This window comes from Castor canadensis, chromosome 4 (assembly GCF_047511655.1).
Source record: "Castor canadensis chromosome 4, mCasCan1.hap1v2, whole genome shotgun sequence".
NCBI lineage: Eukaryota > Metazoa > Chordata > Mammalia > Rodentia > Castoridae > Castor > Castor canadensis.
In genome coordinates, this window is record NC_133389.1 from 94,410,403 (window position 1) to 94,438,293 (window position 27,891).

A 27,891-nucleotide genomic window follows, 5' to 3' on the forward strand; every position below is an offset into this window, starting at 1 on the left:
ATTGTCTCTCTTTTTATAAAGGTTATTTGTTGTTATCTTTTCCTCCCATTCTGTGTCTAGTCTTGTAAGTCATTAGTTTTCCCTCAAAGTATGCTGGACTTGGTTTTCTGTTCATATTTTATGATAAAGCACTATGTTAGGAGTAATGTTATCTGGCTGGCATGATTGTCTCTGCAGTTGTTAAGGTTTGTTTCCCCAGCAATTTTGTTTTTTGGTGTTTTTTTTTCTTTTGGCAGTACTGGGGTTTGACCTCAGGACCTCACAATTGCTTGCTTGGCAGGCACTTTACCACTTGAGCCACTCCTCTAGCCTCCTCAGCAGTTTTCCTCTTTGGATGTAAGTAAGTGCTATGGATGCTTTCAGTAGAAATGGGCAAAGTGTCTCAATATGATGACTTAATTGTCGATCGCTTGGTTTGGGAAGCTACACACATTTCATGTTAAGATGGGCTTTGTTTTCAATGGAAAAATGTTTTAACATTTAATTTCTGTTATCTTCTCTCCCCATCTCATCCCTAATGTCTGTTAATGATAATTCAGTGTGAGTCCAGTCAATATCCTGTTTTTCTCTTAGGAGCTGACACTCTTAAAACAAACATACCTAGACAGGTGTTCACTTCCTTTAGAGAGCAATTCTTAGACTTTGGCATGATGGTAAAAGCCACAACTGACATTGTTAGGAAAGGCCAGCTATCTTAGCTAGCACAAATTCTGTTTCTGACATAATTATCCCGATGATTGCCACTTGGCCTTTTCCTGCTCATTGTATTTGATAAAACATTGGGTTTTCTTTGGGCCTCCTTTAAAGAACTGTGGATATAATCTAGTATCTTGGATTATGATTTTTCTCCTTATATTACTCAGCTAACTTGTTCTCAATTCATCTGCCTTGAATTTTTCATAATTTCTTATCTCATTTTTCAGCCCTGTTATAACTTTATTTTTTGTCATATCACTGATGTTGAGAAATAAACATGTACTGTTTTGAAAGTTCCTTTGTGGGTGCAGTATCTGAACCAAATATCTGGAAGCTGGGAAAATTATAGACGGCTGTATATTTTTGTCATGTATCAATTCAGTAAAGAACATGATTCTCCTTTGTTCTGAGTTTTTCCTTTTTGTTTTTTTTAAACCAGGCATTATTTTGTGTTACTAACATGCTGGAAACAATTTAATATAAGATTAGGCTCAAAACAGGCAAGACCCAAATTTTAGTGCTATGATCTAGGACATGTTACTTAGCGTTTTTTGTGCCCATAGTTTATTCATCTGTAACATTGGCAAAGATTGTTACTACCTCCCTAATAGAGTTATTTTGAGAGTCAAACTAGATAAATACTTAAATTTCTTCTATTCAGGAAAATGTTAATTATATGTTTTAGGTATTTTAAATAGGCTTTCCTTTTTCTTTTTGGTGGGACTGGAGCGCAAACTCAGGGCTTCCCACTTGCAAAGCAGGCACTCTCTCACTCCACTCCTCCAATCTTAGGTAACCCTTTACTTAACAGAAAGTTTCTCAAAGCTGGCTATGAGACATTATTATAAAATAAATTTGCACAATGAGCATCTTTGTTAACCATCTCTAAAGTTAAACTTGCTGGAATTAACAACAAGCATACTTAGAGAGGTTAGTTCCTAGAGGTTCTTCCCTTTTTGGAAGCACTTGCCAGAATAGAAGAGCTCTTTGCATTGTTGGGTTCATAGGAAGCCAACAAGTAATAATCCATCTCATTGTATTATTTTCCTGTGTGTGTGCATTTCCCTGCAGCTTTGTGAATGTGTTGGTAATTTTACCTTTACTGGTATTGCAGACTGTTAAATTATCCTTCTACTCAACTTGTTATTTATTCTGACTGTTATGCTTAATCCTTTTTATCTTTGAACTCTTTTCTAAACAACAGACTTTGATATCATCTTTAATTCCTGGAAGTCTTGTCACTTCTACCTCTGCCATTATACCTGTGATATTTGACTTCTTAGAGTTCTAAGTTATTTTCACCTATATTAAAACTTTGTGTGAATTTATTCTTTATGTCTGGTGTTTTGGGCTCAACATTGTGTCTATGAGATTCATCCATGGACATATTTCTGAAAACAGTGACACCTCAAGAAGACCTCAGGTAGGTCCTTCAGGAGGGAACCAGAAGACACTATTATCACAGATGATGCTGGATGCATTATTGTCCTGAAGACCTTCCAGTGGGATAAGTTGTGAAAAACAGTGATATTGATAATATCTTTTTAGTGTTACACTTGGCTAATATGTGCATTTGTATCTTTGTTTTAAACAAAAAAGTTTAAAAACTTAAAAATAAAATAATTAACAAACATAAAATAAGGATATAAAGAAAAAAAATCTCTGTACAGCTGTGAAAGTGCTTGTGTTTCATGCTCTTGATTTACTGAGACAGTTTTTTTTTAAATCAAAATGTTTATAAAATGAAAAAGTTCCAGTAAGCTAAGATTTATTACTGAAGAAAGAACAGTATTCACTTATAGATTTATTATAGCCTAACTGTACAGCCATTAATGTGAAAGCGGTCTATAGCTTTAATATTAACTCACTACTTACTCCCTGACTCACTCCAAGTAGTGTCCAGTCTTGTATGTTCCATTCTTTATGTGTCCTATAAATGTGCCATTTTTATCTTTTTACTGTATCTTTACTGTTTAGATATACTTAGATACAGAAGTACTTGCCATTGTGTTATGATTGCCTATATTATTCAGTACATGCTGTGCAAGTTTGCAGCCTAGGAGCAATAGACTATACCATTTAGCCAAGATGTGTAGAAAGCTGTACCATCTGGGTTTGTATAAGCACATTCTATAATGTTTACACAATGACAAAATTACCTAATAACATATTGTTCAGAATGTGAGTTGTTGAGCAGCATGTGACTATATTATGTCTATTTCTGGACTCTGTATTTTTCATTGGTCAGTTTCCATGTCTTTATGCAAGTAACACTGTTAATTTCAGTTGCTATACTTAAGTGTCAATACTTTATATTCTGAATCCTTCAGCTTAGTTGTTCTTGATACTTTTGCATTTGCATGTAAAGTTTAGAACTAATTTTTATCATTGGGATTTTTATTGTGTTTTTATTGAATTTATGTCAGTCTGGGGATAATTGACATCTTATAATATTGAATTTTCCAACTCAGGATCGTGGTATGTTAAAAGCTCTCAATACCATTATGTAGTTTTTAATATAGGGACTGAGTATCCCTCATTAGATTAATTTCTAGGAAATAGACTTTAAAATTATACTATAAGTAGCATCTTTAAAAATGCTTATTTTCTAATTGGTACTAACATAGAAATGCAATGGAGTTTTACCTCACATCCAGCAACCTTGACAAAATTACTTACTGCTCCTATTAGTTTGTCTGTCTTGTTAGCTTTGAATTGTGACATTTTCTTTATTTTCCAGTTGTTACACATTTTATTTTTCTTGCTATGGTAATAATTAGGACCTAGGTATCTGTTAAATGGAAGTGGTAATAATGGTCTTTCTTTTCTTTTTCTCTTTCCTTTTTTCCCACTTTTTTAAATTTATTTTTTGACAGGCACATGAAAACTACACATACAAATATTTCATTTCCTTTTTTAAAATTTTTATTGTTTTATTATTCATATGTGCATACAATGCTTGGGTCATTTCTCCCCCCTGCCAAATATTTCATTTCACGTTTATATTGTGTAATATTTAGGTCAGGTTAAATTTATTTATGTCAAACATTTCTTTGTGGTAAAGACATACAAAATCTTTCTTTTTGAATTGTATACTACATTATTGTTATTTATCATCTGTTTCATTGTCATCTTGCAGGAACATCTTGCTTAAGTGTGCGTGTGTTTGAGGATGCTTTATAAAATTAAGGAAGTTATTTCCCACTTGCTGAGAGTTTTTACTTTTAAATGAGTATCAAATTTTATCAAATATCCTTTTTTCAACTATCAAAGTGATCTTTGAGCCCTTTCTGTTAATGTGATAAATTATATTAATAGATTCTGATGTTGATCATTCTTTCATTACTTTTAATGCATGCTAGATTTGGTTTTCTGGGGGTGGGGGCTGTTGTTTAGGGGTTTTGTGTCTGTTTATGATAGAGTTTTCTTACACTTTCTTTTGTAATATGCTTAGCTGGTCTTGGTATAAAAATCACACTGATTTCATTGAACAAGCTGCAAAATGGCTTTACTTTTGGTTTTGGCTTTTTTCCTGCAGAAGAGCTTTATAGTAAAATGAATTGTGCAAGGAGTTTTCCCTGTGGAAAGGTTTTTAATTAATATAGTACTATTTTATTTTTCTCTTTGATGTTTTGTCAGTTTTGGTAAATTATATGTTTTTCAAGTCCTTTTCTCATTTCATGTAAATTATGTATTAAATTGGCATAATATTTTCCATAATAGCCTCATTATAGTTTTAAAGCATTATCATTGCTATTGTAAATTTGGATTCTCTTCCTTTGATCTTGATTAGTCTAATTTTATTTATTTATTTATTTTGTAAGTGTCAAGTTTGGTCAGGCACCAGTGGCTCATACCTATAATCCTAGCTACTTGAAGTTTGAGATTGAGACTCAGAGTTTGAGGCCAAGCTGGGCAAAAAGTTCATGATACCCGCACTTCAGCCAATAGCTGGGTGTGGTGCATGCCTGTCATCCCAAGATACATGAAAGGCTAAAATTGGGAGAATTGTGGTTCCAAGCCAGCTCTGGCAAAAAAAAAAAGTTTGCAAACCCACATGTCAGTGGAAAAAGCTGGATATGTGGTGCATGCTTCTCATCTCAGCTACAGCGAGAAGCTTAAAATAGGAGGATCCTGATCCAGGCCAGCCTGGACAGAAAGTGAGACCCTATCTCTAAAATAACCAGACAAAAAGGGCTGGAGGTGTGGCTTTTTAAATGGTAGAAGCACCTGTGTACTAAGTGCCCTTAAAAAAAGAAAAGAGGTTTAATTAGCCGTTTTGGAGGCTGAAAGTCCAAGATCATATGTTCTGCCCTGTCTTTTGCTTTCATTGTGTTTACAGTAGTCTATTTATTTTTAGATCACTTTGCATTTTAAACTAGTTGAAGTTCATTGAACTTCCTAAATGTATATGTTACTGTTTTTCAACAAATTTGGGAAATGTTCAGCCTTTGTTTCTTTAAATACTTTTTCTGGTTTTTGTTTCTTCTTTTTTTCTGGTACTCCTATTAGGTATATGTTAATGTACTTAATAGTGTTCTATAGTACTCAGAGACTTTTTCTTAATACTTTATCTGTGGATTATATGATCTCTGTTGATACAAGTTCACTAATTCTACCACTTCATGTCTATGATTGAGCTCTTCTACTGAGTCTTTTATTTCAGTTATCCTATTTTTCAATTCCAGAACTTTCATATTTTTAACTCTCTACCTCTTTGTTGATATTATCAGCTTTTGATGGCATTGTCTTCATGTCCTCCTTAATTTTATTAAATCATGGTTTCCTTGTAAGTGGCTTGAAGGCTTTGTCTTATAAATCCAACATGTAGATGCAATCAGTTTGTTTTCTGCTTTTTTCCCTCAGTGTGTCAGACATTTAGTAGTCTCCAGTAATCTCTGATTCACTTATGTTGCATATCACTTTATTGAAATAGAATTCCACCCCCCATGTGTGCATATCATTTTATTAAAATAGAATTCCAACCTCTACTGTTCTTGTCTCTATCTACCATCTTGGTATATGGCACTGCTATCCTCCCCAGTTTATTCTGCACCTATCCTGGATTTCTCCCTCTTTTAATTTCAATCCATCACAAATTCTTTTGAGTCTAAAATATTTTCTTCAGTTGAGGGGACCCCTTTTACCATCTCTACTGGCATACCATTATCTCTTATCAGACTACTGTTAATAACCTAATTTGTTTTCTTGCCATTATTCCCCTTCATATCCTTTATTGCCAGTTTATTCCCTGAGGATTGTCCTTCCAATTTTACTATGATAGGAAATTACAGTGTTTTTCTCCTATTTAAAATCTTTCAATGACATCAACCACACTGGACTTTCTTGAAGTATTCTCAGATTCTTTTCTGCTCTAGGGCATTTGAACTAATTGAAGAATTCTCAGCCATTGCATAGCAATGGCTCCACCCTGTTTCTTTTAGTTTTATTTACTAGTTTTCTTACCCAGGTTAGTATTTATTTACTATCATACCTTTTCTTTTACTATCCTAAGAGTATTATAAGTAGTAGCTACTTTAGTCATGTCTGTAAGATGAATGAATTGTGACTAAACTAATTTGGCAAGATTTCCTTTGAACCAAATCTTAATCAATAGCCTGGTTTCTGATTTGAAACAGCTGTTTCTTGATTACAAAAATCAGATGGATATTTTCTCTTCATTTATATATATATCAAAACTAAATCCTGGACCTACTGATTTTGTGCCTTAAAAAATAACTTATTTCATAGTTTTTCCTTAATATTTTAGTTAGCTGACTTATTTTTGTCACAGTCCTAGACATGTTCATTTTGTTTTTGATAGAGGGTTCAAACCCAGGCTTGCCTCAAATTTGCAATCCTCCTGCCTCAACTGCTGCCTCAAGTGCTGCCTCAAGTGCCTAAATTCTGAAGTTACAGGGGTGCATCACCATTCCTGCTTCTTTTGAAGTAGTAAACCATGAATTTCTTGTGCATGTTCAGGTAGTAACCTCTTTAATTACTCTTTATTTGTGCATTTATTTATTATGGAAGTTTTGGGTTTTGTTTTTCGTCTTGATTCCTATATCTTTAGCTGGAAATTTATCCTCTCCAGATAGCTATGGGGGTGCCATATATATATATTAAACATCTGGAAGTGAATTTTTGCTTTTAAAAGCATGAACAAAAACATGATATAGCATAAAATTCTTACTCTACAGCCTCTTCCCCTTTAGAACTCTGTAGTAATTATTCTATTTTCTTTAGACTTTTAGCAGTGAGTAGAAAAATGAGGCCTTCTTATTTTTGTTTTTTTTTTTTGTTTTGTTTTTTGCTTTAAGGGAACATCTATACTTGTAACTTTTCATCTTGAATTTCACAGTAATGTATTTCAGTGGTGACTTCTTACTTGGGTTGGTTATTAGAGAGCTTGTTCACACAGAATTAGTTCTTTATTCAAATCAAGAAAGTCTGCTTCTATTATCTTTTGTATATAACTGCTTTTAATTTGCTTTAGTCCCTCTTAGAACTGTCATCTTTTGAGTAATTCCAGTTTTGTTCTCTGTCTTCAATACTTTAGTATCTATCACCTTGTTTTTTGTTGTATTAAATCATTTTTCTACTGATAGTGTGTTTCTTAGTTTTTTTTTTTTTCCCAGCACTGGGGTTTGAACTCAGGACCTCACACTTGCTAGGCAGGCACTCTAACCATTTGAGCTACTCCTCCAGCCCTGATAGTATGTTTTTGACCAGTGTTGAATGAGTTTATTTTTAATCTTCTTCTTCGTTTATAGTCTGATGTGTTCCTTCCTTCCTTCCTTTCCTTTCCCTTTCTTCTTTCCTTGACAGTGCTGGGGTTTGAACACAAGACCTACCCTTGAGACACCCCCCAGCTCTTTATGCTTTAGGGTCTTGTGTTTTTGCTCAGGCTGGCTGCAAAGTACTTATGTCTCTCTTGTAGCTGGGATTATAGGTCTATGCCACCATGCCCTGCTTATTGGTTAAGATGGGTGGGAGGAACTCCCTAACTTTTTTGCCTGAGCTGACCTCAAACAGCAATCTTCATGAGCTCCACCTCCCCAGTAACTGGAATTACCACATGCACCACCATGCCCAGCCTGTTTTACATGGTTTTGTATCTTTTGTAGTCTTTTTCTTCATTCTGGCACCCCATAGGATTTATGAAGTTTTCTTCCTATGTCAATTATTCTTATATCAAAAGCAGGTTCTCCAGACTTGAGTCTTTATGTAGGAATGTAATCTTGAAACCATTTTGCTCTGTAAATTACACTATTTATATAACTCTGTCTTTAATAGACTTTCAAAATTACAAACATCATCATCTTTTCAGCATTATTGCGAGGTTAATTATGCTTCCAAATGGATTTAGTAAAAAAATAGGTAACCGGAAGGAAGTATTGTAGGAGAGTACATCTCCATAAGAAACACTGTGATAGAGACAAAGTCTTACCAGAGAGACTGAAATATATGTAGACTTTTTGGAAATCCATGTTTTACTTCGTGAAAATTTGGGGCTAACAGATGGGTATCAAGCCTTCATGGTGATAACTTTGTAATAACCCTTTTGGTTTTCATCACGAGGTCAACGAAATGGTGTAGGAAGGTGAATCACATATTCATATAATTTTGTTTGTTTCCATGATAGGATGAAGCTATATGAGTATTTTTATAATACTTTGTAAAATAATGTCTTACCTATTAAATTAAGTTTGTTTAGATTTCAAGTGTTAACTGTGGCAAAATCTTATGATTTCATTTCTTTACAAATATTAAATTATTTGAAATACATTAAAATTATTACTTGTTTGAGGCCCCATATGTTCTTTCAAAATCTAATTTTGAATAGTAATTCTTTCATGACTATTTAAATATATCTCGTGTTGTTTCTCTCAAACGTTTTCATCAGCAAGTTAAACTTCTTTTCTTTGTAGGTAAGTTACTTAACTTTGTGGAATACTGCATAACTCCTAAAAGACTGCAATAAGGTAGCAATGTCTCGGGAACCCACTCCACCTCTGCTTGGAGATATGTCTACTGGCCCTATAGCAGAAAGCTGGTGTTACACACAGGTATGTGTGTTTAAAATTGCATTACTTTATGACACTTCTAAATTTTGTAGTATCTTGAGAATATTATTGTAAAACACTTTGACGTACTTAATTAGAAGGATTTATAGAATGAATAGGATATTTGACATGTGACAAGTTAAAAACATAAGAGTCATCATTATAAAAAAGTGATTTTCTGAATCTCTTAGGTTAAAGTAGTAAAATTTTCCTACATGTGGACCATTAATAACTTCAGTTTTTGCCGAGAAGAAATGGGCGAAGTGTTAAAAAGTTCAACATTTTCATCTGGTCCAAGTGACAAAATGAAATGGTAAGATTTTTGTTTTGGATTGTGCTTTTTGTTTTTGATGTGATTGTCAGCTACTATGGTTTGTTATTGCAAGTAGATATTAAGTTGACATTTACATTAAGTTGATAACAAGCTCCTAATAGTGCAAAGAATTATATAGAACTGTGGATATGTTTACAGGAGTATTATTTCTCATATTAACAGTATTGTCTCTCTTTTTTGTATGCTTCAAGTAGTATTCAGAGTGATCCTGTTGTTTTATTTTAGGTGCCTGAGGGTAAACCCAAAGGGATTAGATGATGAAAGTAAAGACTACTTGTCCTTATATTTGCTTTTAGTCAGCTGCCCCAAAAGTGAAGTTCGAGCAAAATTCAAATTTTCCCTTCTGAATGCTAAAAGGGAAGAAACAAAAGCAATGGGTAAGTGATTCGCAAACTGTGTGAAGTCTCTGTGTAACTATATACTATGATTTCTGCACATTTACCTAGAAAAGTTTTAGATTCCTACTGTAATCTGATTATCCTAAAATATTTAATTTGGCTACTATTAAATTTTTAATTTTAGTGTAGAGTTGTAGTTGTTTCACTGTCTTTGAGAGCATAAGCCATATGAAAGTTGTTAATACTATAATTTAACTTCTTCATGCCCTAAAATAACATTTCAGTTGTTACTTGGAAAAATAGTTGCTATAAGGACAAGGTGCCTCATATAAATAATAGGTGTTTAACAAATATTTCTCTTTTCCCTTGCCTTCTTTTGCTGCAAAATGAAATCTGGAGAACAATGCAAAGGAGATAGAATGCTCCAACATTTTGTTACTAGAATTTTTTGAACAATGAACTCAATACTGACTGAAAGAAAATGAGTTTTTCTTAAAGTCAAGGCCTATTAAATTCAGCCAGGATTTGCACATATATATAGCCTTAGCTGAAGTAAGTACTGCAGCCTGGAACTTCATAGTAGAACAGTATTTTGGAAATGTATAATTGTACATAGTAGGATAATATCTCATGAACTGACAGGAAGGAAGGAAGAAGGGAAGGAAAGGAAGGAAGGAGGGAGGGAGGAAGTCTTCCCTTTCTACTAGATTTTATCTGGCTTTTGTTCTTAAAAGATCCGGAAGTCTTAAATTGAACTTGCTAATTATGGCCAAAATTTGAGCAGCAGTATAAAGTGATCTATTCCCTCTTGATTCAGTTCTTAGACTGTCGTATTTGTGAGCATCTATTATTTTTATAATGCATGTATTGGCCAAATCCTATTTTTTCATATTTCATTTAACTGTGCTATCATTAAGAAAAATGTCTTTTGGATACTTGTTTTATTTAAACTTCTGTTTTCCACCAGAAAGCCAAAGAGCATATCGATTTGTGCAAGGCAAGGACTGGGGATTTAAAAAATTCATTAGAAGGGATTTTTTGCTTGATGAAGCTAATGGTCTTTTACCAGATGACAAGCTTACATTATTTTGTGAGGTGGGTATGTTTTTTACCATAAAAAACTCCATGGTCCTATTTAATAATATGGCAAAAGTATAAACTATATTAATTCTGAGTATACTTTTTAAATTAAGTAATTGTGTAATTAATAAGGGTTCATTTGTAAATGTTTGACCAAAACATGCTGACTCAATTCCTTACAAATCAATATGGTAGCCCAATCTAAAAATTTTTATCCCAGCTCTAGCTGTAAATTTTATGTGTAGTTATGCTGCCACATACTAAATTCCTCTTCCTCTAGAAAAGATGATGATGTGCATTCTTTTGTGAACATTTCTAAATATTTTCTTCATTCTAAATAAGTGACATAGAGGGCCAATTTTTCTTTAGATTCATCATATAAAACCATTATTACTCAAAGTTGATCAGTTTGAATATAAAAGTGCCTCCAAAAGATTGGGAAGCCTTTTAAGCATTTAAACAATTGGATTAATTTAACCAAATAAGTGTTAGCATTCCATGAAATACATCTCAAATTATAAAGATTTGCACATATATTTTTCCAGATATTAAAGTAAACTTATATGCATAAAACATCATATTTTGAAAGTTTACTAGTATTGCCCCGCCAATAATTTGCACTTATGATTTGTTCAAGATTAGAATTAGCTTCTGTCATTATTATCTTCTATATGTCACTGTTTTGTTTCTATATGAATTTTTGGGACTCATCTTGGGAGTGAATTCAAGGATTATTTTGTATTACCAATACAGTTGCATTGAAATGTTAGAAGCAATTGATAATTCTCATAGGAAAATTAGCTCAACATTAAGTTAATGTAGACAGATGCCTTACCTGCTAAATTAGCTTTAATCTCTTCGTAGCAAATGTGTGTGCAAAATTTCTTTGCAAGATTATTAATTTGTCTTTAAGTTATATCATAATGAAATATGGCCCCACAGATGATATAGTACATCTGTTTTCACCTGGATACAATAAATGAACTATAGATTAATTTGTTATAAATGCAATTTTTTGGTTGATAAAGCACACACCACCCAGCTCTTGGACAGGGCTTCTCATTAAATAATTTGGAAAAAAAACCCTAAAGCATTTGTTGCCAGCAGCCAGGTAATCTAAGTAGTAGTCTAAATAAATGTAAATTATACTAATTAAAAATTTTAGCACCCTTATTGTAGAATTTACAGAATTTTAGCAGTTATCTTAAATTTGAATGTGTTAATTTTTTAAAGTGTCATCTTCCAATTTAATGCTCCTTAAATAAAGCTTATTTAATTCTTAAAAAGCTCAAGGTCTTTGTGAATGAACCTTTTTAGAAAACAATCCCTACATTAGCATTGAAACAGTGTTTACAGATATTTTCCTAAGTGTATTGTACTGGAACCTAGACAACAAAGAAATTCAGAATTAAGGCTGAAATTAAGTTTAAGATTTTTTTCCCCATAAGTACATTTGAAGTATGCTTAGTATCTAGATGCTAGATTATACACACGTTTGTGACCCTCTAAAAATAGACTCCACCATGGCATACAACTTTAAGTTGGCATTGATTAGCTCTATTTTTAGATGCCAAAAAATAGGCACCATTTTCCTAATGTAGACATTTATACCCTGGGCACCATATTTAGTATAGTTGGGCAAAAAGTGCTTTTAAACAACATTCTTCATGCCCTCCATTTCTTCCACCCCTCTCATGGATGCCCTTCCTTCTACAGCATCTCCAGCACTGCTTGCAGAAAAGGAGGAAGCTTTGCACTGCCCTACCTAAAGAACTGCCTCCTCCCCCTCCCCTGCAAGTGGTGCTGTAGACAGGTAAGGCAGGTGGGTGCTACCCTTGTGTACAAGACAGCTTAATTTCGCAAGGTCCATATAGTATGACTAAATTGGCCAGAGGTAGATGAAGCTATCTAGTAATATAATGGTCTGCCTCCTCTCTTCCAAAGTGATGCAGAAAACAGGAAGTGAATACAAGTAAGAGAAGTAGAAAACTGGTTAGATTAATTCATCTTTTGAAACCCAACAAAATTTAAATACTCTTTATAAGTCTACAGATCCATGCCATTTGTGATATACAGAAAGAATATGTATGTACAGATAAAATATCTAAGGAGTTTTCATAGAGCTAACTCATTAGTCTTTTGAGGGCACATCTTTTTTTTCCCATCCTATTTGTCTTTTGCTAGGATATACAATAGCCTTTCTATTTTAAAATATTTACAGTAGTGGGTGGAAGTTGGGTTTTATTTTCTAAAAGCCCTTTCTTAGCAAAATGAAAAGCTGACTACCCTTTTTCTGTCACCAGATTTCTGCAAATGACACCTACTTGAAAGTCAGAAACTCTAAGACATACTAGTCTAGAATGCAGTAGAAATTCAAACTCTTAAAAGTTACTGCCTCTGGAGCCAGTGTGGGGGATGGTAGGTAGATTATTATAGTGGCAGCATTGTAGTATAATGCAGCTTTGGAAATTCCTAGCTTTTAGGATTAGTTTGAAAAATTGGAACCAGTTGTCACCTTAGTTCCACAGTGGGGGAGACTTAAATTTTTAGAATAGTCAGAGTTGGTTAGATCTCTCAAATGTTCATCTTTACTCTAAAGCATATCCTTAGGATTGACAGCCAAAAACATGTTTAAAAAAGGACTGTCAAGTCATGTCAGCAAAGAATCTCAGCCTTCTTCCTGAATTTTTAATTCTAGGTTCCATGAGTAAGATTGTTCATTGTCTGTTTTTAATATGTAATAGAGAAAACTAAATTTTATCATTTTCTTAATTATAGGTATGGAGTAAAACAGTCATCAAAAATCATAACATATCAATTTTTAATTAGGTCACTAATTCCTGTTCTATAAATACTCACTTGAATACTTTGGGGAATATGAGATGTTAATTATGTATGTTAGTTTAAATTTGTGGTTGCTGTGATAGTATTAGATAGGAATGTTAGTAATACAAATCCTTCTGAATGAAGATTGATTATCAGAGTATATATAATACATCATCATCAACATCTGTGCCTGATGATAATGTCTATATTTTCTTATCCTTGTGCTTTTTTTTAATCACCTGGCTTTTGCCACATTTTACATTAAAAACATTATTTTAAGATTTAACTGGTCTATATTTGAATTGGTTATTCGGTATTTAATTTGATTGTCACCTGGACAGAGTCTACCTGTGGATAAATAGCTAGGACAACTTGCAGGAAGGCTTGAAGGCAATAAGGTTATAGTGTTACCTCCACACACTAACTGCTTGAATTATAAATTTAAAAAACTAATTATAGAGGTTTGGCTACTGACATGGTGTACTCTTTCCCCTCAAAAACTGGAAAAGATAGGAAAAACATAGAATTCTGACTTTTGGACCTGTCTCTGGAGCTACCTCCAAGATGTCCTCTGAACAAGCCAAGGGCATGGCCCTGAGTAAATGTGCAGCTGATAGATTTACTGTCCTGAGCATAAGTTTATATATTTAAATACATTATTTTGAATGAGATTGAGACAATAAATAAAATTTAAGAAATTCCTTTGGAGCAGAGCAAAGTGATTCATTTCTGTAATACCAGATACTCAAATGGCAGACAGTGGGAGGATTGCAGTTTTAGGCTAGCCCAGCCAAAAAGTTAGCAAGAATCTATGTCAATCAATAAGCCTGGTGTGATGGCATGCACCTGTGATTCCAACTATATAGGAGGCATAAAAATAGGAGGACCTGGGTCTGCAGATGGCCACTGGATAAAAACATGAGACCCTATCTGGAAAACAATTAAAAGTAAAAGAGTTAAGATTATGGCTAAAGAGGTAGAGCACCTGCCTAGCAAGTGCAAAGCCCTCAGTTCAAACTCCGGTACCATACACACATACACACAAAGAAATAAAGAAATCCTTTCTTACATTGAATGTAACCACATTTTCAACTCTAATGCATGCTTTATGAAAATAATGAACAGATACAATTTCTTCTGCCTAGAATAATTTCAAGAGTAGTGTTTAAAAGGAGCAAAACTTTGAAAAGTTCCCAACTTGTATATCACAAACTAGATTTACAACTTTTTTATACTTAAGTCATATGTATACATAGTAAAGTTTAAATGCTAATAAGCCTAAAGTTTAAGTGCAAAAGTAAACTTCCTCTACCACATAAAAATGTCATCTTTCTATTTGAGTTTGATATTATATTGTGGATTTTCTGTTGAGAAATAGTTTTTGTAATTACATTAATTGGACTTGCCAACCAATTCATAAGCCATTTATTTACATAAAATGTCACTACTAAGAAAGACCTAGTTTATTCCTAGTTTTTCCTAAATTATTTCTCTTCGTTAACTTTTATGCATTGTTTTGTGTGTGGGTGGGGAGCGGAATGGGACTTGAACTCAGGTTTTTGTACTGGCTAGGTTGGCACTCTACCACTTGAGCCACAACCTCAGCCCTATATTCTTAAATTTTATTCCTTGATACTAGAATTTTTTTTAACAGTAATAGTTTGTATTATTCAAGTATAGAACTTAGTAACTAGTTATTATTAGTGCTTTGTGAAAATCTTTCTTACTGTCTTTTTTTTATTAGGTGAGTGTGGTCCAAGATTCAGTAAACATATCAGGACATACTAATACAAATATGTTGAAGGTACCTGAATGTCGACTAGCAGAAGATTTAGGTAATCTTTGGGAAAACACAAGATTTACAGATTGCAGTTTTTTTGTGAGAGGACAAGAATTTAAAGCTCATAAATCTGTGCTTGCAGGTACTTTCTACTTTTGGGTAATATAATATGTTTTTAAAATAAATTTGTGCATTAAATAATGATGCTTAATCTTGTTACAGCTCGATCCCCAGTTTTTAATGCAATGTTTGAACATGAAATGGAAGAAAGCAAAAAGGTAAACATGATTTAAAGGTTTAGTTGATTTGTACACATTAAAATAGTGAAATATATGTATTAAAAATAATAGTAAAAGTTTTTGTTGTACTGTAAGTAGTAAAAATTTAGAGGCCATAGAGAGATGAGGGGAAATGTGTTCTATAATAGAACAATAGATGTAATTTAATGTGTATGCTCAGCTACTCCAAGTGATAGCTCTTTTCAGGCTCATCTGTTGGTAAATAATTGAGTAGTTGTTATCCTGAAGGGTGTGGTTAGTGGTAGAGCACTTGGCTAGCATGTACAAGATCCTAGTTCAAAATCCAGCACCACAGAAAGAAGGGCATGGGGCTGTTCTGGTTCACAGCTAATTGAGAGGCCTCTGCTTAAAGTGTATATTTTCTCTTTCTTTCTGGGAACACGGCTCAAATGGTAGAGTGCTTGTCTCACAAGTGGAAGGCTGAGTTCAAACCTCAGCTCCACCAAAAAACATAAAATAAAATGTATGTTTCTTCTTTCTAGACATTATGAACTAATTTTCTAATTTGTTTTCTAGCTGCAACAATCATATATGCATTTCTTTTCATCTCCAAATAAGATGTTTATTAGATTTAACAAAAAAGGACAAAGATTATATCACTATTACTGCATTCTAACAGAAATTAAGATACCTTTTGGTTCCCCCAGATGCTTTTCTCCATGTAGTTATGTGTGACATGAGAGGTTGATTCTTTGCTGGTTGCACAATGTAAGCTCCCGCTAGGCAGCTCCAGAATTTATTCACATGGCCCAGCTTTATTCTTTCTGCAGAAGTAGATGCTGTAATAAAATATCTGCTTTCTCTCAGCTAATAGTTGGCCTAGAGAAGTGCTATGATCAACCTTCTGATTGCTTCCAGATGAGAAAACATCGATGTTGTCAGATGTTACTGGCAAGAAAGGATCAGAAGAGTTTGGTATTGTTTAATGTTAGATAATTAGGTTCATTGATCTTAGGAGCAAAACGGAATACCAAGATATACATGTAAAAAAGCAACTAGTCCTGTTTGGACTTGAGGATGTCTCAAGTAAGCATGGAAGTGTCAGCAGATAATATTACATGTCGTTTTTGCAAAAATGAGATTTCTTAGCTACCAGCCCTACTTTTGTTTAATGCTAGGGTTAAAAAATGTGGTTATAGGGTCTTAGGCATTATATTAGGACCTAGAAATTCAACAAGGAAAAAGTTATCTTTTAAGAGAGAGGTCAGAAACTGAACACATATTCTTTGGACTACAGATTTTTGTTCTTTTTTAATTATTGAGAAACCAGGGCTCATATATTCCCACATGATAGTGCTCAGCCTGGTCTCAATATTAGGGCGTGTGCTTTCCAGCTGGTCATGGTCTCTACCTTTCATGCAGTCTATGCTTTCGCTCAGAGACTTACCTACTTCTGATTGACTGATTCACCTACTGAAGATTTACTTACCTCAATTTTAAAATAGAGTTTAAATATATTTGTGCCTTGTGTATGTTTGAATGGTAAAGTACTTTAGTTCAGATTCAGAGTTTTTAAATTACTGTCAGATTCACTTTGATAAATTTACATGTATGTATTCTTTAATTTTTGTGTTGTTTTCATTTTCAGAATCGAGTGGAAATAAATGATTTAGACCCTGAGGTTTTCAAAGAAATGATGAGATTCGTTTACACAGGGAAAGCACCAAATCTTGATAAAATGGCTGACAACTTGTTGGCAGCTGCAGACAAAGTAAGTGATTAGGTTTTAAGGAGCTGAAAAATATCCTCAAGCTTGATGTATATAGAAAGTTATCGTCAAGCAAAAATACCAAGTAACTTTCAACGTATTGAATTATTTTAAATAATTTATAGATAGCTCTTAAGTTTTTTGAAATAGCATACAGTAGATAATATAAAAATGAAATTGTTTGGGCTGGGATGTAGCTCAGTGGTACAGCGCTTGCCTAGCATGCTTAAGGCCCTGGGTTCGATCCCAGCACCAAAAAAGAAAAGACAAAAAAAAAAAAAAAATGAAATTGTTTAAAAAAACAAGCTGTAAAAATATCTTGAGCCAGAAGTGATTTTTTTCATGAGTGCTTAAATTGTAAGCCTGATACTTTGGAGTATACATATGTATATGTATATATTTTTTGAGTGTATATACATATATATATGTATGTATGTATGTATATATATATATATATATTCACTCTGATAAGAACACACAGTAGCATATAAAATCTATTTCACTTTTCAGATATTCTTAGATATAGTGTTTGACCTTTGTTTTTTTAAAAGAACGTGCTTAATTTAATGCTTTATATTTGTAAGTTTATTTTCTAATATAACAGCATAGAAAGAAAAGAAACAATTTTAACAATTTTATATCATAATAGTGATTTCTTAATGGTACAGAAACTGCAAAAGTATCAGAAAATCTTAAGTCTAGTCCTAAAAGCACATTCAATATATATATCTGACTTTTGTACTCAGAAGGTATAAAGAACTCTCAAAACTCAATTATAAAGAAACAGCGTTATCCTTAAGAGTGAACAGAAAATCAATGAAGTACATTAAAAGATGCCTAACATGATTAGAAATATGTAAATTAAAACTATCATGGTATACCTCTACCCATCTTTTATAATGGCTAAAATTATCAAGACCATACTCTTAAGTATTAGCAAGGATGTGGAAGAATTAGGACTCTCAGACATTGCTAATGGGAGTCCCAACCTCTTTGGAAAATTGTTAGGCACTTTTTTCAAAAGTTTAGTTTAAACTTACCATATGCTCCAGTGAGTCCACTTTTAGGTGTTTCCCAAGAAAAAGAAAGCCTATGTTTATATAAGACTTATATATGAGCAGGACACACACCTGTAATTGTAGATACTTGGGAAGCTAAGATTGGGAGGATTAAGGTTCCAGGCTAGCCAAGGCAAATAGTTTGTGAGACCTGATCTTCAAAATAAGCATAGCAAAGTAGGCTAGAGGTGTGGCTCAGGCAGCAGAGCTTCTGCTTTGCCAGTGTGAAGCCCTGAGTTCAAACCCCAGTCCCACCAAAAAAAAAGACTTGTATGTGAATGTTCATAGCAACTTTATTTGTAATAGGTAAGAACTGGAAACAACCCAAATGTTCATCAACAGGTGAATGAATAAACAAATTCTGGTGCATCTATATGTAATGGAATACTACTTAGTAATAAGAAAGATTGAGCCAGGTACCTCTTAGCTACTCAGGAGGCAGAGATCAGGAGGATCGTGGTTCAAAGCCAGCACAGGCAAATGGTCCATGACACCCTATCTTGGAAAAAGGGCTGGTGGAGATACCCAGTGCTGCAAAAAAAGAAAAGAAAAATTGAACTGCTGATCACAGACAATGACATACATGAATCTGAAAATATTATACTTAGAGGAAGAACCAGACAAAAATGAGTACATATTATATGATTCCATTTATAGGAAACTTCAGAAAATAAAAAGTAGTCTATAGAGATAGCATATGTATTGCCTGGGGTGGGTCAAAAGGAAAAGATTACCATGGGGTAGGAGGAAGCTTTTGAGGAAATGGGTATATTCACACTCTTAAATGGATGGGCGGTTTATGGCCATGGAACTTAACAAAGTGTAAACTTTTACTGTGCTTTTTATTAAATGTCAGTTAATACCCCCAAGAAAACTGCTAATGATGTTTTACTACATTATATATACTAATAACTGTAAGAACTTTGGGTGATTATGAATATGATTTGTTTAGCTTTCAATTAATTTATTCTTCAAGATTGAGTAGTAGCAAGGTGTACTAAGTGGTACAATTTAGGTGTGAAATAGTACAAAAGAGAAATATACTTAATAGGAATTTTGACTAAAAAGGTGACTGTGCATAAATCTTACTTTAAAATACACTGTATTTTATGCATATTGAAATTTCCTAAAGCAAATTAGTCTTTTTCCTAAATGTATTCATTCATATTTTCTTCATATTAAGTTAACATAATGATTTAATGACTTTGAAAATAACTTTAGTTCAAAGGGTAATCTGATTTAACTTTATTTTCTAAGTTGAAAATATCATGCATTTGAAAACTTAGTGGTTGAAGTAAATGTTTAATATTTGTTTTGCTTTTGGATAGTATGCACTGGAACGGCTGAAGGTCATGTGTGAAGAAGCTTTGTGTAGTAACCTCTCAGTAGAAAATGTTGCCGATACCCTTGTCCTTGCAGATTTGCACAGTGCAGAACAGTTGAAAGCACAAGCCATAGACTTTATTAATAGGTAAGCTGTGGTTGTATTTCATTGGACATGACACCTTCAACCTTTTTTCACTGGACTTTTTTTTAAGTGTGTTTAAATCTTTAATGCAGGTGCAGTGTACTTCGACAACTTGGGTGTAAAGATGGGAAAAACTGGAACAGCAAGTAAGATGACTCAGTTTCTGATCTGCATAACTGAAATTAAGTGTTTGCATAGCCTTTTGCTCTTCTCCCATAAGTATGAATCCGTTAGTTATATCAAGCAGACAGATGTTTAAACAAAAAAATTGACTACTTAGTGGATTCCTAAGGCTATGCTCCCTGTAGATCAGCTTCTAATGCAAAGTGGGATGAATACTCTAATTTCTTAAGCACATATGCTATGTGGTATATAGCTGAGTCCAGGTATTTAAGGGCTACTGGGGATACAGCCTCTCCTCTTGAGAAAGTATTCCTAAAAATGTAGCAAGTATTCATTTTATCTAATGAGGAGTATAACCTCCACATTTGCTTTGAAAATCTTTACTTTTTTTGTTTTTCTCAATACTGGGGATTGAACCTCAGGCCTTACACAACTAGGCAAGCACTCTACTACTGAATACATATATCCTCAGCCCTTTTTAAAACTTTTGCTTGCCCAAGATGGCTTCAAATTTGCAGTCCTCCTGACTCAGCCTCTCAAGTATCTAGGATTATAGGAATGCACCATTATGCCCAGTGAAAGTCTTTATTTTTTGTTGTTGTTGGTTTTGAGACAACTTTTAAAATATTGGTTGTCCTGTATACTATTCAGTGCATGATACTACAGTATCAGCATGGTGTATGATCTTAGAAAAAAATGGTTTTGAATTAGCAGCAAAATAACAATTCTATAAAGTTTTTTTACTTAATCAATTTCAAGCTTTAGTTTTACTCTGTTAAGAAATATATTGGAGCCAGGTCTGTGGTGGTACAGGCCTATAATCCTAGCACTTAGGAGGCAGAACAGGAGATCATGAGTTTGTTGCCAGCCTGTGATGGTGAATACCTGTAATTCCAAGTACTCAGAACTCAAAGGCAGGAGGATTAGAAGTTTGAGGAGAGCCTGGTCAAAGTTAGTGAGATCCTATATCAAAAACAATGTAAAACAAAAGGGCTGGGAGCACAGCTCAAGTGGTAGAGCACTTTCCAGGTAGTTTCAATCCCAAGTGCCACCAAAAAAATAAATAAGTAAATATAAAAGAAAGACATACAACTTTTATATTGTCAAAATATATTATCCTATTTAATTCGCTCTGGAAAAGTTGTGTTATATATACAAGCCTTCAATAGATAGTAATCAAATTAATAAATGAAAAGGTCAGGCATATTAATAGGTATCTGTGATTCTAAAAACTAATTGAAGTTTTAAACAAAATGACACATTGATAATTTGATGTTTGGCAAATAAAAATTTATTTTGTTGATAGCAGGTACTAGCTGCTGTTCACTTCAGCAAATGTTAATGCAGCATTTATTGTTTCTCAAGCACCATGCTAACATGCTGCATATCAAAAAAAATATTTGAGGAGAAAAATCTTTGTTCATGAGAAATTTATCTAATGGAGATAGGTACATAATTATACTATTTCATTATAATATGGTAAGTAATTTGATAGAAGAGGACATGTACAGGCATTTCATTAAACCTGGAGATTTAGGAGTGGCTTCTTGCAGATGACCGAACTGAATCTTAAAACATGAATAGGTGTTACCAGACTCAGAAGAAAATAGCAGAAAATACAAGCAGAGAGGATAGTGTGAATCAAAGTATAGAAGCATGAAGAGGTAGTTGATTGTTCATTTGACAGATTCTTACCTTTTATTTTCAGTAAGTTTCCAAGGCACTGTGCTCTGCACAGAGAATATAGTGATGAGCATGGCAGATGTTTTTCCTCCCTTCAAGGAATTTATGGCTTAGTAGCAGATTAATTGAACAGGTAATTTGCAACAAAGTGTGATGATAAAGAATATGAAGCACCAATAGCAGCATATAGCAAAGGAACCTAGTCTTATCTAGGGATCACAGAAAGCCTTTGCAGGGCATTGTGAAAATAAAGGTCTACAGTATTGATAGGAGGTACCCTGGTGAAGAAGAAAGGAAGGAAAGCATATCCCAGAAAAGGAGAGCAAAGATATGCAAAGTCACAGTGATCAGACAGACAGCAGAGAGAAGCGATGGGGAGCGAGCAGTGTATTTGTGTGTGTGTGTGTGTGTGTGTGTGTGTGTGTGTGTGTGTGTGTGTATGTTTGTAGGGTGGGTAATAGAATAAGCTAGAGAAAGCAGATGGGTCAGATCTGCAAAGCCACATACTATTAGGACTTTCAGGCATTATTCAGAGAGTATTGAGCTTCCAGTAAAGTTCATCATCTAATGTGGAGCATGATCATGTTTGCATTTTTAGCAGTCATTCTGCATGTTAAGTTGGACACAATAGATTATGAGGAAGGTGGTGACGGTAGTTGAGGAAGAAGGTTAAATACAGGTAGACCAGTTGAAATGTTACTGGAGTAGTTCAAGCAAATACATGAAGGAGAAAATTTTACTTGATTGATGGCAATGAGACTAGAGAGAAATCTATAAGAAATATCTTGAAGGGGGAATCTGTAACATTTGGGATAGTATTTGGATGATGGGTGGTAAAAGGCAAAGAAAAGGAGAGGAAAATGTTCCTAGAGCTGTTGCTTGAACAATTACTCCGATTCCCCAGCAAGAGCATATTAACATATAGGGTACAGTAAGCAGTTTAGTCCCAGAGTATAAAAGGCCAGATCATAGAATTAGGAGTAGAAAGCTATGGAGAAACGTGGGAAACTAACACTAATGAACTCTGTTTCTTTTTCTAAAAGCTTAATTATAGGAAAGAACAACAATGAAACAGAGCATGATACAGTCACATTTATGTTACTAAGGCAGCATTGTAAAAGCTAGATTGAGAGGAGCAAGATAGGAGACAAGAAAACAAATTAGGAGACTAGTAATAATATGAATGTGAGAGGAAGAGAGCCTTAACCAGTGATTATGGACATCTTTAGGAATTAAAATAGTACTTTGATGACTAAAGAGGACAGGCTTTAGAATGATTCCCAGGTTTCTGACTTAAATCACTATATTATGCTGGAATCTAAATGAAGGAAAAATTAGGGGATTGAGGAAAGAGATGATAAGTTCTTAGCTGATAATTCTGAATTTGTGGGACTCAGGCACATTCAAGTGAAAAAGAGCAAATGGTTAAGAATGAACCTTGTGGGAAGGACTAGTTTTTAGCAAGTCAGTAGTTATCATCATTGAATATAATTGCTAATGTTGTGAAGAGTGGACAGGATAGAATGAATAACTCATGCTACAGGAGAAGAACAGAGGGCAAAAGTTAGAACTCTAGACAAAACCTGCCTGTAAGAAGCACATTTAATAAGAGAAAGGGCTCTTCAAAGAGCTGGTATTGAAATGGTAACAATGAGAGTAGAACTATAGACATGAGTGTCACATAATTCAGGTGTCAAACTTCAAAAAACTTCAGTAGTTTCAGTTTCAGCAAGATAAAGAGGATATTTTAACAATTTAAATGATTTGAACACATGGAGAGAAGTAGGAAGTGTTCAAACATTTGAAAATCCACAAATTAACAAAAGAATTGATGATACAATGGTGCATTTTGAAAAGTATTCTGTAGTTAACAACACTTAATTTTGTTTTTCAGCCAAGCAACTGATATAATGGAAACATCAGGGTGGAAGTCCATGATTCAGTCTCACCCTCACTTAGTAGCAGAAGCCTTCCGAGCACTAGCATCTGCACAGTGTCCACAGTTTGGCATTCCACGCAAACGGCTAAAGCAGTCCTGAATCTTCCACGGACAGTAGAAATGAGTTGACTTTACTCCCCCAGGTCCAGAAGAATTTTAATACACAGACCATAAGCAGGAGTTGTTTCTGTTTTCTTGTCCACAGAACAGAAGCTGGAAAGTCATACTGCTTGCATTTCAGGTGGATAATTTATGGTTTATACTTCAGCTTTAAATTAGACTGATTAATTCACTTCAAGGCCTTAAATTATCTTCAATGACTTCTCTTGTTCATATAATACTTTAATTTTTTATTGTGCCTTGCATTTTGACCAAGGCTATGCAGGATTGCACTAGCTCCATAATGCAGTAATATCAATAACTGAAGATACTAAGTTTCAAAAGGATCTTCCATTATTTTGAGAAAAGAAAAATTAATTTTATAGGGTTTGTCCTATGCTATCTCAAAGTTTAAAACTAGGTTCTCCTTAAAGGCACTTGTATTGGAGATTACTAAAAATGTCTCCAATCCGAGTTCTATAAATACAGAAGAACCTGCTTACCTTCAAGGTAAGTTATGGCAATACACTGCTTCAATTTAATTTATTTTTCATTTCAGGGGGCAAATATGCAATGAGTTGGCCCAAATTGTTAGTAAAATCTGTGATGTTTGTCTGTGTGTTAATTGTTCAAGAAACTGTGGATTTGTCCAAGTTTACAGTGATTGAAAATTGATTGAGGTTAAGATTTCAATAAGAAGAAAGCATGTATTATGCCGAAGTAATTTTTTTTAATTTATAATGACCTACATTTATATGAAGAATTCTGTACATGTTAAAAGTAAGGATGACCAAATGTAAATTTAATGAGTGGGCCAATTAAGAAAGATATATATGCACTTTTAATGTGTAACTTTTGTATGCTGAATGGTACATATATTTTTTTGCTTTTGAGGGGATTAATATGGTATAATTAATTGTGTTTTAACTTTTGAAAGAATTTTTTAAAACAGATGGCAACTTGGAAGTTTGTGATAATAGATAAGAAAGTTATTCTTGATCGTAGATAATCTGGCTTAATTTTGGATATTCATTATTCAATTTATTCCTGTTTTATCACACTTTGGAAAAGGCATCTGAAGAATAAATGACTTATAGACAGTCAGCTCTCCTTCAAACAATGAATGGATATTATTTGCCTATGGGAGAGCTATGGTAAAGGAGAGAACCCTTAGACTCCGTCAGGCCACACTATGAAACTTCATTTTCCCCTTATTTTCTCCTTCATGTTTCGGTTACTGTACTGACATCATGGATGATTGAAATTCTGTACAATGTGAACAGGATAAACTATTTATAAACTGCTTTTCATGGGCCAGTTCTTTATTATAAACAAATTTTAGCTTTAAATATACACAAATGTTCTGTGTTTGACAGTTGTGAGGTCTGTTGTGACGCACTCTCTTGGAGAAGCAGGAGTGAGGAGTGTCAGATCATTGCAGTTGACTTTCTGCAGCAGTGACAGTGCTCTTCTTTCACAAGAATTGTATCTGACCACAAGAAAAAAGTGTCTCTGAAAAAAACAAATGCATATGCCTATATGTTTGCATATGCAACTTTATTCTCCTGATGAAAATGCACGTAAACTTGTTTATTTTGTTTTTGAATTCAGAACAAAAAGAAAACAGCAAGCTTAAGGTTTTAAAATATATTTTTTGCTATCACTTTGTTCAGTGTTAACTGAAACAGTCTAAGATATCAAGAGTGATTCATATTTACATTGAACAAATCCTGTCAAATATCATTTGTTGTCCAAAGCAAACTGGAGTTTGAAAAGATCATATTTTCACATATCTTAGTTTGAGTCTTTGTTGTGGTAACTTAAATTTAAAATTTGAAAGAATCCCTTGGGATAGAAGAAAGATTCTTACCTGGTAATGGACTTCATTCCCTGTAAGAGTATCTTGACAAGTAGAAATTCACTTCATTAAATTAACAAAACCATAAGATTAAGCTTATTAAATTTATAATGTGCAATCTAAAAATACACATACACACATATAAGTTTTTTTCTATGGTATTATAAGAAAGCAAAGATTCCATCCAGCTATAGAATTATGTTGTATATTTTTTAAATATAATGGTACACCCATTTATATTAAATGCACACGACCCCACCACATTAGGAACTAATTTCTAACCACACTTCTAACCACAGTGACTTTAATAAAAATACCATGTGATGAGCATTTCAACTTGCCCTTCCTCTAGTGTTTATTGCAAATCTTAAGGATTTTATTATTTTTTTTTTAAGTTTGGTAGCACATATGTACCAAAAATGTCAAACACTGTGCTATAAGATACCCATGTTTATAGAAATGTCCACTTTTCAGATAATATAATATCTACCATTATACTAACAGAATCTTATGGTAGTTGATTTATTTTTTTATTTATTATGTATATTTTTGGTATTATGGGTTCTTGAGCAATGATTAAAAAAACTGTTAATGTATTCTTATGTGAGTGCTCTAATAACCTTTATCACCCACTGCCCCATTTTCAAATTATGTAAATTTTTTTCAAAATAGGCACAGTTTCTGTCTGGCACAGTCTTGTCTTTTAAACTACCAGCCTGCTCCTGTGTCCCTTTTGTCTCATAAACAATACTTTTCCTTTCAAAATAGTAAGTGGTTTTAAGCATTACATATTACCGAAGTAACCATTAGAACACTTCTTTAGTCTAAAATTTAGAAATACTATATTTGTGCCTTTTTCATTTTTAATTTTAATGTGTTTTGGTATTTGGAGCACAAATATGAAGGTGCCATAATATGGCTTGCCAATGTTACCTCCTTGAATACTCATGTCATTGTCTTCAAATGGTGATTGAAACATTGCATGAATTACACAGTCATTTGTATGAGGTGTGTGTGTTGTGTGTGTGTGTGAGTATCTCTATTCACTTGGGCTATGTGTTGTGTGTTCAAGACTGAATTTTTGAAAATAGGACTCTGTTAAATGTTGAAAGTTGAGGTTAGTTGACATATTTCCCTTAATTGTGCTTTATTTAGAGGGAGAGAGTTGATTGACAGTAAATTTAACCCTCAAAAATGTGACCAATTTACTGCAAATTACCAATTTACAGTGCCTTTTTAGGACATCAAGTATAAATAAGTTTTAAAGTATTAATGCAGATCTCTGAAAGATGTTATGAACATTATTGATTGATTTTTAAGCTAGATCTAAGTGATTGCTTAAATTGTCAGGAGTATAATTATTAATTTACCCATCTGAAATTTTGTGCATAAATGTAAAATCTAAGCAGAATTCTTCATAAAATCATGGATAAATTCTAAGGTTGTAGCTTAGAGGTAGAATGTTTAGTACTAGCATTTTCAAGGTGCTGGGTTCAATTCCCAGCACTGCCAAAACAGAAAAAAAATTATGGATCATATGTACTACCCACTGGTACTAAAACACCGTAGGGACTTTGGTAAGTTAAGTTTTGTGAAAATTCAATCAGAAATCTTTGTTTATAGCCACATTACTTAAAGAGGTGAACTTGTTTGACTTGGACATGCATGTTGATGGATAAAATAAAAATATTCAATGTGTTCTTGAAAAAGGTGGATGGGTGTGTGGGTTTGTTTTAATGTTCTTAGATTACAAATACAGCACTTTCAGCACACATAAGAGTATTTTGCAAACTTTTTTATACAGATTATGAGCTCTACTTTATTTAAGTGTTCATGGAATGATGTAAATTTTAGGTCCAGTTGAACAAATATTGAGTGCCTACCATATGCAAGACTTCCTCTTCACTAGGAATGAAATCACACAGTGTCTTCTGTTTGTAGTATGTGAAATTATGTTTGAAAAGGAATTCTTACATTTAAATATTTTTCTGTTATTAGAATTTATTGTTGTATATTGTAACCCATTGATTTTGCAGTCAGCTTTTAAAAATGAAGATATAACTAAATTGAGTCCCGTTTTTGAAAATAAAATTTCTGCTAAAATTATTTAAATATTAGTTCTAAAGGAAGTTGACTTTCAAAATTCAAATGTTTAAAAACTTACTGAACTTTTCAGCCTCATTTTTAATCAGTTGATGTTAATGATGAGATACATGCTACTTGTATCTTGTTGCTGAAAATATCTTTTTGCATTTCAGCAGGTTGAGTTAAAATAAAGTTGTTATTACTTATTCAGAATGAAATGGCTTATTTTGTATTTATTTGAATCTTCCCTAAAATGTCTTCTTTTTTTTTAGATTAGTGCATTCCTTTGTTATGAAAACTTGAATTTTCCATAGTAATTGTCTTTTTTATATAGGGAAGTTTGTATTTATTGGAACCTACTAAAGACTCTTTTACTGAAATATTACATATATATTTATCTTAGCATGTGCCTGCCAGCCATATTGAATGTCCTATTCTAATATCACATATG

At 33.4% G+C, this 27,891-nt stretch overlaps 1 protein-coding gene across 4 annotated transcripts in view; it reads left to right on the forward strand.

Moving 5' to 3' along the window:
• Positions 1 to 27,658, forward strand: part of Spopl (speckle type BTB/POZ protein like) — a 51,083-nt gene extending 23,425 nt beyond the window's left edge. Inside the window, exons 2-12 of one of the 4 annotated variants that reach the window (XM_074070655.1) lie at positions 8,628 to 8,765; positions 8,954 to 9,075; positions 9,322 to 9,473; positions 10,402 to 10,529; positions 15,085 to 15,262; positions 15,343 to 15,398; positions 17,008 to 17,130; positions 19,514 to 19,656; positions 19,746 to 19,799; positions 21,485 to 21,592; positions 23,354 to 23,490. In XM_074070655.1, the coding sequence (XP_073926756.1) occupies positions 8,688 to 8,765; positions 8,954 to 9,075; positions 9,322 to 9,473; positions 10,402 to 10,529; positions 15,085 to 15,262; positions 15,343 to 15,398; positions 17,008 to 17,130; positions 19,514 to 19,656; positions 19,746 to 19,799; positions 21,485 to 21,584 (1,134 nt within the window). In that variant the 5' untranslated portion in view covers positions 8,628 to 8,687 and the 3' untranslated portion in view covers positions 21,585 to 21,592; positions 23,354 to 23,490. Of the gene's footprint in view, positions 1 to 8,627; positions 8,766 to 8,953; positions 9,076 to 9,321; positions 9,474 to 10,401; positions 10,530 to 12,230; positions 12,328 to 15,084; positions 15,263 to 15,342; positions 15,399 to 17,007; positions 17,131 to 19,513; positions 19,657 to 19,745; positions 19,800 to 21,484; positions 21,593 to 23,353 lie in introns of those variants that run through there. The other 3 variants (XM_074070654.1, XM_020186761.2, XM_074070657.1) reach the window with 3 other exon arrangements.
• Positions 27,659 to 27,891: the final 233 nt, after the last annotated feature.